Here is a 13904-nt window from a genome sequence, read left to right as displayed (position 1 = left end):
CCGTCAATAACAAAAATCTGGTTCGGCGAGTTCAAAAGTCGTAAATTACTCAGTGTATACGGTATCTATACGGTCGTATAAACTATGGAGCATTCATACGGTATAAATTTCAATGAGTTTTTAAAATGTGTAAAACAACGTTTTCTAGATGAAATATCCTACAACGTTGTACGGATAAAAGCATCTGACAGTATCCACGGTTTACTGATATACTTCAACAGTCGCATCACGAAAAGTGACTCGGCCGGGCACATAAAAAGAGTATTTACGACGACGTATTTTTTTGTTTATACACGTGCAACTGTAATCTTATGTAAAGAACAGTGATTAATAGTAATTAATGAAGTATTTTATATTGGAATCTTCGAATATTGCCAACAAACCGTACATAGAATATTTTATTGATTGCCCTAAAGCCCTATATCATATTATTATACTTTAAATGTTGTATTTTACACATTTTTAACGTTATCACAACAATTATTATAATCAATTCATTAATTTTTGCGTAATTGTTATTACTATATAATATGTGTTATTAATTTTAAATCATAATTGTTATCCTCACTATAATTATGATACACTGTAGCAAAATATTGGTTTGAGGGTTAGTGGGGTTACGGTAATAAACGAACGAGAGTAATATAATATTATGTGAACCTCATTGATATTTCTTATTTCGTGTAACGTTTTAAAAAAATAAAATAATACTTAAAATAATGTAATCCTAATTTTTTTTTAACTGTAAGTAATAAACTACTTTACTCAATAATTCTTAAAAGATTTCATTGTTTTCCTTTTTCTGAGATTCTATTTTACCAATAAAAATATTATTTAATTGAGTTCGTGTAAAATCCGCTAGAACGTTATTGTATCAATTCTATTATACGGTTATATACTTATATCCAACAGTGAAATAGTCACGTGATTTAACGATTTTTTTTTTTTTAATACAGGCACCAGTATTACGTGTAGTTTTGCGGTTTTACTCACGTATAAGGCTATGACGCGACGGCTTTTCATAATAGCCCAAAAGTAATTCTCTAGTGACTCGTTTTGTTTTTCTATCCTGTTTTCTAACCACCACCACCCCGCCCCTCCCACGAACTCGCCATGTATAGAGTATAATATTAACGTAAACGCGTGTTGCGCGCACTCCGCTCCTGCAGCTACGCCATATTACTCTGTGTATACTGTATAATACCTACTCGGTCGACCCGCTGTACAAACATGTATGCACAATCACAACGAGGTCGGGTGAATCTGCGTAAAAATGAAACATCGTCGTTGGCGGCGGCGGCGGCGGCAAAATTTCATTAAGCTCTGCCAAACAACGTTTTACGACGTTATTGTTGGCCATCAAATCCTGTCGTTGTCGTCTAATGAAACCCTCGGGCCGTCGAGCGTTGCCACCACCCCCTCTATTCTCCCGGTGCGCAATGTGCGTGTGTCGTCGGCATAGCCGTGGAAATGATATATAAAATATAAAAAAAAAAAAAAAATCATTTCACCCCGAGAATGACGTACCTCGGTGGGAACTAGCCACCGAGTCGACGGCGAGGAAGGAGGAAGGGAACGGCTGTAAAACAACGTCTAAACTGCCTCGGCGTTAAAGTCCGCTCGCACACGGTTATTATTACAACGACAAGTCCACGTGCACACACAATTATTACGTTTATACATACACGCGATACAATATAACAAAATTGTATTCACATATATATATATGTGTGTGTGTGTTTGTGTATGTTTATATATATTTAAAGGTATGTTCAGCGTGCGAACATCGTTTTAATGATACCCTATAGTCCAATGGAGCGTAAATAAAAACCAATTTTTTTTCGATACACCCTCTAACGTTATACTATATAGCTAAATCGTGTGTTCAGCGCACAGCAGGTAAAAGTGTAAAACACTTAACGGCTCAATGATTTGAGACCACCGACGTTAAAACGAGTAAATACTAATGTGTATTCGCACATCCCCACAACGTTTCTAATGTCCCTATTGTATAATATGATTTAATTGTATGCGATGTGAACCTATACTTATATTGTGATGATATGCGGACCCGACGGATTTGCCGATACTAGCATATCTAACGTTGTGGAAGACTCATTACAATACGCATGACTGTTGATTAATGTCGTGGCAAAAAATTAATGTAATAATAATATGGTGACGACTTATTTCTTTAAACTGTTTAAAATGCGCATAAAATAATAAACCTGAGTTGGTGTCTTTAAATTTGAGTCATTGTATGCGATCACGTCTTACTAGGCAAACATGACTATATTATTAAATTACTACGAACGAGTATTTGCCATCTAACTCATCTACACTGCCTTAATCATAAAAATGTTATCACAAACTCGTGTGGCTATTTTAAATGATGACCAAAAACTCCCAATTAATAATGAAAATAATTAATAATTATATTTTAATTACGGTTAAATATTTATAATATTACAATTAGTTTAGATGTATTCTAGGGTTGTCTAATTTTAGACTTGTATAAAATGGCTCTTTAAATATAGTAAAACTAATTATAATTAAAATTGGAGAAATTGGAGAAATTGAAAATAGTTGTCTGTAAAACATAAGTCTGATATAGGTAATAATACATCTATACTAAACAAATAATTGATTCATACTTCTATACCTAACTAAAATGCCGTATAATCATAATTGATGATGAAAACTTTTATCTTGTCAGATAAATATAAAAATGATAGCGATTCACAACTATAACTCATCTTAATATTGTTTGTAGCAATCAATTTATTTGTATACTTTGTTGTATTTTATATTGTATAGGTATATATTATACTCGTATAATATATAGATAACGCAATTTGAAAATCAAAAAATCATTAATGGCAAATAATAAAGAATATAGAATATAAAGTGAATTATTTTCTCGATGAAAAGATACAAAGTAATAAAAAAAATTATGTGATTAAGGTTTTCCAGAAAAAAAAATATGAATAATAAAAAAGTTGTAAAAATATGAATAAATATTTCCTCCCCCTTTCACTGAATATAGTCAGATTTATCATAAAAAAACACCATTAAAAATAATATTATAACTTATAAGTAACATTCGATGACATTGATTAGTGTTTTTTTTTTTTTTTTTGTATACACACTTGAACGTATTGGTTAATTGAAAATATTCCACAAAAATTCACTGTGTAAACTCGAACAACAGCCGTGAATGAAATATAAATAATGATGTATCGATATATATTATATACAATATATAATGTATATTGTTTGAAAATTATTTAATTCATTATTATTATTACAACTATGACGCAGCGTTATTATTTTGTTCGATTTCAACCAGCATAAATTAAAATTATTCATAATAAACACTGACTTTTGTAAAAGTTAAACAATTAAAATGTAAAATTAAAAAAAAAAAAAAACCGCATTTATAAAAATTGGTTAACACTGATTTAGCATTTATAATTTATGTATGTATTAATATTAGTAATTTAGTATGCATACTAGCAGAATGATTTAGATGGTTTTGGTGCCCTTAAAATATCTATTGAATGTGAATCCTTCCTGTGATTGGCGTAGATTGTAGATACGTTAGTGTGTAATCTCATCAAACAACAAACCGACCTGATTCATTGATACTCCAATTTCTACCTTGCGCATGATAAGAGGAAGTAAATTTCTTAAACTCGCAGCTAAAACAGTTGTTTAACTGGCCTAAATACTCACGTGCTACATTACATAGTAATTCGTATCTATAAATAAATATTTTATAACAACAACTAAATGTTAAGCCAAATAAGTTTGGTTACGTTTAAGTAGTTAACTTAAATGTGTGTATTATACAAAAGCATATTTTTAAAATAACGTATACGTGTCATATTATATTTTAATTAATTCAGCCCTAGTATAAGTATTATTGAGGAGTAGAGTACCTCTTATTTTTCTAAAAATCTTTTAGCCTGTCCTTTTTAATTATATATTCTTATCAATAAGACATTTATAAATATTCTTATATGTACTTTTTTTTACACTTTTTCATTCACCTTCTATTTTTTCCCGATTCAAGTACTGATAGTTATTATTATATTATCAAGTTTATAAGTAGATATATAATATATATTTTTATATGATAAATAAATTGGCATGACCAAGCCGAGACAATACACCCTTAGTCCTTACCTACGACGATCCCGGTATTATACTAAGATTAATGGCGTTTGAACTTAATTTTTTTACTCCGGTGGGATATTTGCTTTTATAAAAGAGTCTCTAATATATTATATTGTTATAGGGTCGATTCTCGTTACCTCACGAGAGATACAAGGCTATTTGAAAAACTGCATACTTTGCCAAAACCCACGAACTGACGTCAAGTAGTTTTTGCCATTAAAATTCGACAGTTCCGTAAAATATATTTTTTTCGTATTTCACTTAGGTAAAGCGCCGACGGTGTAGTAGTCCGAGGAGAAACTACTGATGTAAAAACAATCAAGTGTATGCGTGTTTGTGTGTGTGTGTGTCTGTGTGTGTGTGTGTGTGTGTGTGTGCATATAACAATAATAATGATAATATCAGATGCGGCCGACCCTTGGAACGAAGGGCATGTTTTGATTATTTGCTGGAGCAATTGTTGAGTGAACAATCGCAATAGGCCAGTATAATAAACGAACACACACACACACACACACATACACACGTGTATATTCATACTTATATTATACGTCTTATGTGTATAATAATTGTCCGAATGTATGTAAGTATATTGTATACATATCATACACCTGAGTGAGTATAGTATATGGAGTATTATTATAGAGACGGATGCTGAAATGGTAGATGGGGTGGGGTAAATATACTAGAGTATCGGGCACTGAGGATAAAAAAAAGCTGCGTGGGTTACAAAACCGGATTTAAAAGCCATGGGTTTTTTTTGGGGCCAAGTGCGATCTTCTATCAAATCATATACGCCTGCATGCTATTATCCGCATTACACGTACGATACATCTTTATTGATAAATGTTGAAAATTTATCAACTCAACACGATGTAGTGACTGAGTATAATTATATTCAATTATTAGGGTTAGATAATATTGCAATAATTAAAACTCAAACCTTTTAGCTTTAAACGGCAAATGTACTCATTATTCTCGAATGATATGTTATGTCTTAAAGGCTCAAAAACGATTTCTCGTTAATGTGTTCATTAATGAATATTATGTAGAATGCTATAACATTATCTTGTTTTAAATTAACAGATTTCTGTTAAACTTACAATAATTACTGAATTACATACCACAAATTATTCGTATGTACCTACTGTAAATAAAACACATTTTAGTGGCAGAGAAAAATCTATGCATTTATGTTTAAGAGTGCTAAAACTGATAGAATGATAACACCGTAGCTCATAGTTTTGAATATTATTTGGCATTTTAATAGGTAAAATTGAACTTCAATAATTATATCTTGGCTTAATAAAAAAACTTGTAAATAAAACATTTTTTTAATTTTTTCATGATCTAGTTAATTGAGGGTAAATTTTAGAAGAGCCAGCAAATAAAATAATATGTAAATTATCATTTTTGAAAACGCTTTTAAATTTCAAGTTAAACAATGTGTTTGAAATGTTAGAATCGATCGTAAACTTAATGTTTTATTTTTATTTTTAGAAACTATTAAAATATGTACATTTTTTAAATATTCTTAAAAATAATTTAGTATCAACTACTATACACTATATACCAATTAATAAAACAACTATGTCTCTGTGATTTTCAAAAATATCGCAAAATCAGCAAAATAATTATTCACTTGGTAACTTTAAATAGATATTATATAATATTATATCATTGTATTATGCATAGACAACGTCAGGTCGATTGCACAACAACAACCACGCCTGGCCGTCAAATCGATTTATTGGGCACTATTACGATAGTAAATTCTTATTGTTATCCTCATCACCATTGCCATCGCCATTCGTTCGAATCATCGCAAAACACTGGTTACGATGAACGTCACCTAATACGCGGTACAGCCGATCAGCCGGTACGTGGTCTGTTATGACCAACCGCACGGTTTCGCTGCCGACGAACTTCTGGTATTCTACTTCAGATCCATCCACAAGCGCGGTCTTCACGTTGCCCAACGTCACGTTAACTTCACCCGTCGTCAACGCCCTGATCGTGGTGATGATGACATTCTTCACTGATAAATCACTGAAAATGGAAATCCGAGGTTTAGTATGCACCCACGTGTATGTGGGTACAGTATAGTTGCACTGTGACAATCATGATATTATTTGTAACAATAAGTCAAGTTTTTGCAGTCATATGTTGTATATATTTTTTTAAATCCTAAATATTTGGATGAATGGAAAAAACAATTGGTTTCTGCCGTGGTAGTCGGCGACAACGTGGTTAGGGGGTAGTGACAAAAAAATATGAATAATCGTTAAAAAAAATAATGCTTTTTGAAAAATTGTGTTTTATAAGTACTCCAATCATCTTATATTAGATCCAATCATCTAATATATTAAGTAACCAGCTAAAGATTAAAAAAAAAATAATTCATAATCGGCATTCGACTTAATTTATTTACCAAATTTTTCTTTTATTAATTTAACGAAAAAAAAAACTTATTATAAACCGCTGATGCTTGATCCAAAGTATTTTAAGATTCATTATAATTTATCATATTTTAAAGGCACACAAAACATGTTAAATGTTGGCACGTAAGTATACTTACTGTAGTAATTTTATGTACTGCATGCCGACTTTTTCTGACGTAACCACGATCAATGATTCCGGTCCCAAATCGCTCACGATGTTAGGGATGTTTGAAATAAAATCAATCACTGTGTTTGCCGACTCCTTTATAAACAACGGAAAAACATGTAGGTATAGGTATCTAATATCCGTTGAACTACGTGTCCGATTGTTCGAAAAAAAATACTAAACGTTCTGTTTTGCTTATACAGCTGCAGTCGTATTCAATACTACGATTAATACAATAATATATTATAAAAATACCAAGTAATCATCCGTTAATTCCATTTCCTTGAGTTTTTCTGAATAATCGTCGATTTTGCACTGCAATTCAAAACACGTATTGATTTGTTTTTCCAACAGGAAATTGTCGTTTCGTGATGTATCCTAAAAAAACACGAGTCAATTATTAATTTAATACACACCGTAAATCCGTAAATAAGTACAATTACAGTGGAGTCAACACATCGACTAACACTCTGCGGCTATTATAACTTATTATAAAACTTGCAAAACTTATTATATTATATAATATGTGTGGGTATGTAATACCTTCAAAATATCCTCAAATTTCTCCATGTTTTCGTGTAACTCGATTTTAACAGCTTCAATCATACAGGTGAGTTTGTTTTTATTTAATTCCGATAACTCAAAAATATCCTTCATTGACATGATGACTTACAAAAAATTAATTAATCAGAATCACTTGAATTTTCTAAAAAAATAAAGTCAAACGTAACGTTATGTCTTATACTCATGTATTATATAAAAAAAACTGATTTTTACAATATGATAATATAATTACTTACATAGATATGAAATCAAAAGTCAAAGCGTATTAATACATACAATTGTTATACTTAATATACGTTTTAGTTTCTGCAAATCGAATGTAATCCTTGTTCGTTTTACTTGTAAATCATAAGATCGTTATTGATATTCACATAACATTTTAGTAATAATAGGCCAGATACTATAAGTAATACACTTTTTGATTAAACATTATTGAATGGTTTATTAAATAAATGTAAACAGTTCAAGTTAGATACCATCACATGCGTTTATATGTAAAAAAAAATGTTATCGCTCAGCTCAACGACACATTTACATAACATTTATTTTTAAAAAAATTGAATTGAATCGTATAAAATATTGAATACCTAAACCCTAAACCGACAACTGGGTTATGAAGTCTAATTCTTATACACCTGGTATAAAACTTCCATTTTGCGAAATCGCTCGGGGCCAACTGATTTTACCGTTATAGGCAGTCTAAAATATACGAGATCTATAAGGTTATACGGGACTGTGGTTATTTTCTGTTCTAAGGAGATTTCTGTCTTAAAGGGGATCCTTTATAAAGAGGGTTTATCATACATATATATGAATTATAATATATAATGCAGTTTCATTACTTGGTAACCCGAATAGATACTGCCAATACTGGTTCAGTGATACGAAGATGATATGAACAACTAAGTATGGTCATTTTAACAGTATAATCAAAATTGATTGTCCATTTCTTATCGAGCGTTAGCATTTTAAAATGCCTATAATCACTACACAAACTAATGTTTTGTTATATAAAAAAAAAAAAAAAAAATAACAAAAAAAGGCATTTTCTGCTATAAACGTTTTAACGAGTGGCAAGTAAAATCGCTAATAATGATTGTTTTCAATATAGTACTAATATTGATAAATTTAAATAACGTTAAAATATTAAAAATATATAGTTTGAAATGTTTCTTTTCAGTACCATATATGATAAATTAATAATAATTTTGTTTCAAGCCTGTAATTGCATAAGAGAAGTGATTTTGTTGAATATCGCTCGATGGCAATAGAACACCCAGCATAAAACAATGACTATAAATTAGATCAGTGGCTTATTTAGTAGGGGGCATTAGAGAGGCATTATCTTTTCCTTTTTTTATGTATCGTTTAATGACTTCCGACTGTTCGAATTCACATTTTGTTTACTCTTTAGTCAGAAAAATAAAAACATTTAAATTATATTATGTCTCCTTGTTTGCCGTACGACTATTGTAGTAGAATATTGAATATACAGTCACAATAAATTTATCATTCGATCGATCTACAATCAGTAGCGGCTGGTGAGTAATTATTCCGGGGAGACTTTAATTATTAATAGTTTCTACAACATATAATCTCCGTAAAACAACGAATAAAAAAACCCTTTTACTGAAAATTTAAATATACTTAATAGCTAAATAATTATATATACTGTTTAATGACATCACGGTTTAAATCTTTATGTAAACTAATTCCATTCTGCAATCTTTTTTATCTGCAAACTCGTCAATAACACACTCTCTTCAGTTAGGATAAACGTACAATAATTATGAAATGTAATAAATAATGACGGTGTACACTGTACAGTGACCAATGACGGCGCGGCGGCACAGCATAATATATAATATCGCGAACTCAGTTTCAGTAGCTTTTTTTTTTTTATTTTAATAATATATAATACGCAGCTTATTCTCCCCGACCCGACCCCAATCACTGACCAATGACCAATCACTGTTAACATTACACGTTACGATTGAAACTGTCGGACGACCGTCGTCTAAATAACTAAAATAATATTTCCATCGAAATAATTATTTATAGGTTTTAGATTTTGTGGGCTTCGAATTTCAATAATAATAACAATAAACAATGAAAACAATATATTTTTAAATTTAGATAAAGAACTTCTATTCGTTTTTATTATTTACACGGTTTTTTTCTTGATGGTAAACAAGTCACCCGTGTCCACAATTACCACTGAATCATGTGTCCTAGCAAACGCATTTGCTAATAAAAATACTTTACCGATAAATTTGTTTGAAACGATGTTGCATGTTAAATTAGTATCTTCCTAATTATTGTAGCAGTTATTTAATTTAGTTTTAATGTACCTACTGAATATATCAATGTTGTTCATTGACAGAAAACTACACATTATTAATTACATAAAATGATAAACTCCAGGCACGTACACATGGGGGTGTTCAACCCCCCCCCCTCCGAAATACTTGGGTTTTTGTATGGTTATTTACTTATTCAATTTTAATGTTAATTTTGTTATACCAATCTTTATATTTAAAAAAAGTATTTTAAGTATAACTAATTTTCATAAAAAATCTTTGTATATTTATTAAAATAAGTTTTATTTTTCAATAACTGATTTTCAAAAATAGCCCCCAAAACTGTTTGCTGCGTACGTTCCTGATAAACTCGAAAAATAAAATAAAATAATTTATTATTATTAGTTAATTACAAAATTGTATAAAATACAAATTAACTTTAGTTTAATTAATTCTTACACACTTTTGATAATTCTAAATGTTTACGTATTATTAAATATCCCTCCGTTTGACAGCGTATTATACACACCATTGTGATTGCATATCAAGGTAATGCACGCAAGCACAATACATAATATAGGTATATACTTATTATATTATAATTTATAATACATCAACTTGAAATGGTTATTTTAAATTTAAATGGTAAACACTCATTACATCAAAAGTATTAAATTGTTGGAAAAAAAATATATTTTTTACAATTTAGTATAATTTTTTTTTTCATCACTAAGAATTATCGAAAAAAATATATACTTGAAACTATAAACATTTTTTAGGATAGTTAATCTTTGAAATCATAGTCCTGTATATGATAAATAAGAAATTACGTAGTTATATACACTATCGTATGCTCACTCAATGACACAGACATCTGACTCGTAATTAATATAACTTGTTGACGTCCGTACAATACTGAGCTTCAAACAATAAAAGTACAGGTATATATTTAACATGGAGGGTACAAAAAAAAAGTTAGAGATTTCTTTTTCTTTTTTCAAAACCTTGATTTTTAACATTCCTTGTTATTATATAGCACACGCATACGCGCGCGTGCGTAAAGTGTAATATCTTATCAACTCGAAATTTCTAAAGAACCGGAACATCAAACATTTTCTTTTAACGGAAGAAAATGAACTCGATGCCACCGAAGTCTGTTTTTCCTCCCCCATTTAATATATAAGCACTGAATTCCAATACCGACCACACAGAAGTATTTCTTTCTTCTATTTTTTTTTCTTTCTCTAACTCTCTTTAGCCTTTTATTCGTTTATTTTTCAAACGAATTTCTCATTTTGAGCACGCGATATTAATTTGATCATATTTAATAAATCCATAGTCGAATATATTATATTATACGTGGACACTGCGACGAAGATCGAAAGGATGAAGTGATGACCCTCATCTACACCAGACGAGAAGAATAATGTCAACAACTCTATCAAAGAAAATAAATACATATATATAATATTTATTATAATAATAACCCAAATATGAGCATACTTGTGGTATGATAATCCCTCAAGTATTTGAGACTTCTCGCCACTTTTTTAGGTACTGGGGATTTGGTTAGAAAATATATCCCAATCATTAAATTTTATTATATTCAACGGCGGTGGATTTTACATTTACATTTTTTTTTTATTCTCGATCAAACATATACATTATTCTCTTATATACTTTATCTCCAAACCACATTTTATATGTAAAACGATCTTAAAAATAAATCATGCAATCCGATACGTGAAAAATAATAATATATTGCTATTCGCCAATTAAAATGTAAAAATATGTGAACTACTGGGGATACTGTATAGTTATATTATAATACTCGTCGGTTTAACGTAGTTTCGTGAATGTTTAATCTAACTACGTCGGCAGAGTAACTCTAATGACATTAAGAGTATTATACTTAATACTTTAACTACATTTTTATATTCTATTGAATTAATATATTTTTTTAATATTTAAAAAAAATAATTGTACTCATTGTTTAAAGTATAAGCCATACTAGTGTCTAATATAATATTGTTCAAGGAATTATTTAAAAAAAATTCATTAAAGTTAATATCATATGTCTTCGTAATTAATTGTGATATGATCAAAAATAAGAAACGTTTAGTTTATACTTTTAAATCGTCAATAAACAAGTTATAAATTATAATGATTACATTTCTTAAAACACTCATTACAATATTATTTAAACTACTTATTTATATTTTATCAAATCATTAAACCTATACATTTTGAACTACGCAAATTAAACTGGTAACTGTGTTTGATAGTTTTTATAATTATCCTTTAAAATACTTGGGTATTAAACTCTGTTTATATTTATTTAGATTAAAATGTATACCTGTATAATATTTATTAATAATAATTAGTTTAAAATGTCAGTAATAAATAAATTATTATAATTTTCATCCTTTTAATTTTATCAAAGTTTAATAATTATCACATAACTCAAACCAATTGTCAAAGGTTAACACATAATATTCTAATACACATTTTTAATCATTTCATAATATAAATTAATAAAAAAAAATTATTTTTATTCTCAATAATTCATTAATCATTATTCTTTACGTTTATATAATAAAATGTAATATGTATGTTCAAGATTGTATTATATGGTAATATTAATTTTTAATTAAACTTTCTATAATTATTTCACTTTGAAATATCATTCAGTTTTCCATATCTACTAAAAAGTAATATAAATATTTGTTTCAATTTATAACATTTCATAGTATCTTATATTTTATGCAATATATATATATTATATTAATTATGTATAATGTATACAGAGTGATTCTTTCATCATTAAACACTCATTATTTCGTCGAGTATTGACCTTTTTCATTTTTTTTTCAAAATATTTTGTTTTATGCTTTTCTCAAACTACATGAAATTTTAATTTTTTTTCACCCTTTTATTTAATAGTAAAACCACTTTAACTTTTAATTTTCAAACGGCAACATATATTTAAAAATTAAAATATACTAAATTAATAGGGCTATTTTTTTATGAATTTTAACGTTCAAATTATTATTATTCATTAATTTTTTACCGAGATATAGCTTTTTAAAGTTGGGCGGTTTTCGGTTTTTATAATAATTTTTGTTTCGTATCTCTTATAATTAGCGTCCGGATTTATATTCTGTTAAAACGTTTGAAATATGATGTTTATATGCAGCTAAAATTGATGAAATATTCGCAAAAATATTCTTAATATTCTCAAAATATTCTGAAAAATATTGATAATTCTAACTAATAAAGTATTAAGTAAAAAAAAATGCAATATGATTATTGATTATGATTATGAATTTATAATTTATCATTATTTATATAATTATATCTTATGTTTTATTGTGCAATACATTATCATAAAAAAATAATATATTATACAATGTTTTCAAAAGAATGTACAATAATATATTTTTACAAATTTTTCGGACTAAAGTTAATACGGTGGTTCGTGATTATTGTCTTATATATGCTGAATATCCTTTAATATAATCTAATATTACGGAAATATGCTAAAATATTCTATAATATGTACCATAAACTAAAATATTCTGAAATATTCTCTGAAGTCAAAATATGCACTAATATGCAAAAAAAAACATTTTGACAGATTCTACAGGTTATGAAATAACATTTTTTACTCTCATCAAACACCATACGCTTGTCAAAAATATGTTTTTGTATAAAAATCCGGACTCTACTTATAATAGTCATATGTATTAAACTTGTTATCTGCTATCGACGTAATGATGAACTTTTTACCGGTAGTTGTCAACGCCTTACAGCCATAATAACCTGTATGACAAACACCTAAAAACCTCAAACAACCCAACTTTGAACAGTTATAACTCATTAATGGTTAAATGAAAAATAATAATTTTAATGATAAAATTTATAAAAAAAAAAAATAGCTCTATAATTTTATAAAATTTTAAGTATAAGTTACCATTTGAAAATCAAAAGTTGATAGTGATTTCACTATTAAATATAAGGGTAAAAAAATAAAAAGAAAAAAAAAAAGCATAAAACTAAACATTTAAAAAATTCAACACTTTTTGAAATACTGAGTGTTTAAAGAATCACCTAGTATATAATATTCATAATTTTGACAACTTAAGTCTGAACCCTTAACTTAAAATCAAAAATTAATTAAGCATGTTAAAGTAAAATTAAAAAATATATTACATAATAATTACTCTTAGTATTATTATTATTGAATTGTTATCT

The 13904-nt window shown here is 28.3% G+C and overlaps 1 protein-coding gene across 1 annotated transcript; it reads right to left on the bottom strand.

Moving 5' to 3' along the window:
- Window positions 1-5939: 5939 nt before the first annotated feature.
- LOC113548544 lies at window positions 5940-7449 on the bottom strand. Its single transcript, XM_026949489.1, has 4 exons — window positions 7330-7449; window positions 7042-7164; window positions 6758-6882; window positions 5940-6228 (listed from the first exon to the last, which is right to left on the bottom strand). The coding sequence occupies exons 1-4, from the start codon at window positions 7447-7449 to the stop codon at window positions 5940-5942; spliced, it is 657 nt and encodes a 218-aa protein (XP_026805290.1).
- Window positions 7450-13904: the final 6455 nt, after the last annotated feature.

Source organism: Rhopalosiphum maidis, chromosome 4, assembly GCF_003676215.2.
Source record: "Rhopalosiphum maidis isolate BTI-1 chromosome 4, ASM367621v3, whole genome shotgun sequence".
Lineage (NCBI taxonomy): Eukaryota > Metazoa > Arthropoda > Insecta > Hemiptera > Aphididae > Rhopalosiphum > Rhopalosiphum maidis.
This window is presented reverse-complemented; position numbering and strand designations above follow the sequence as displayed.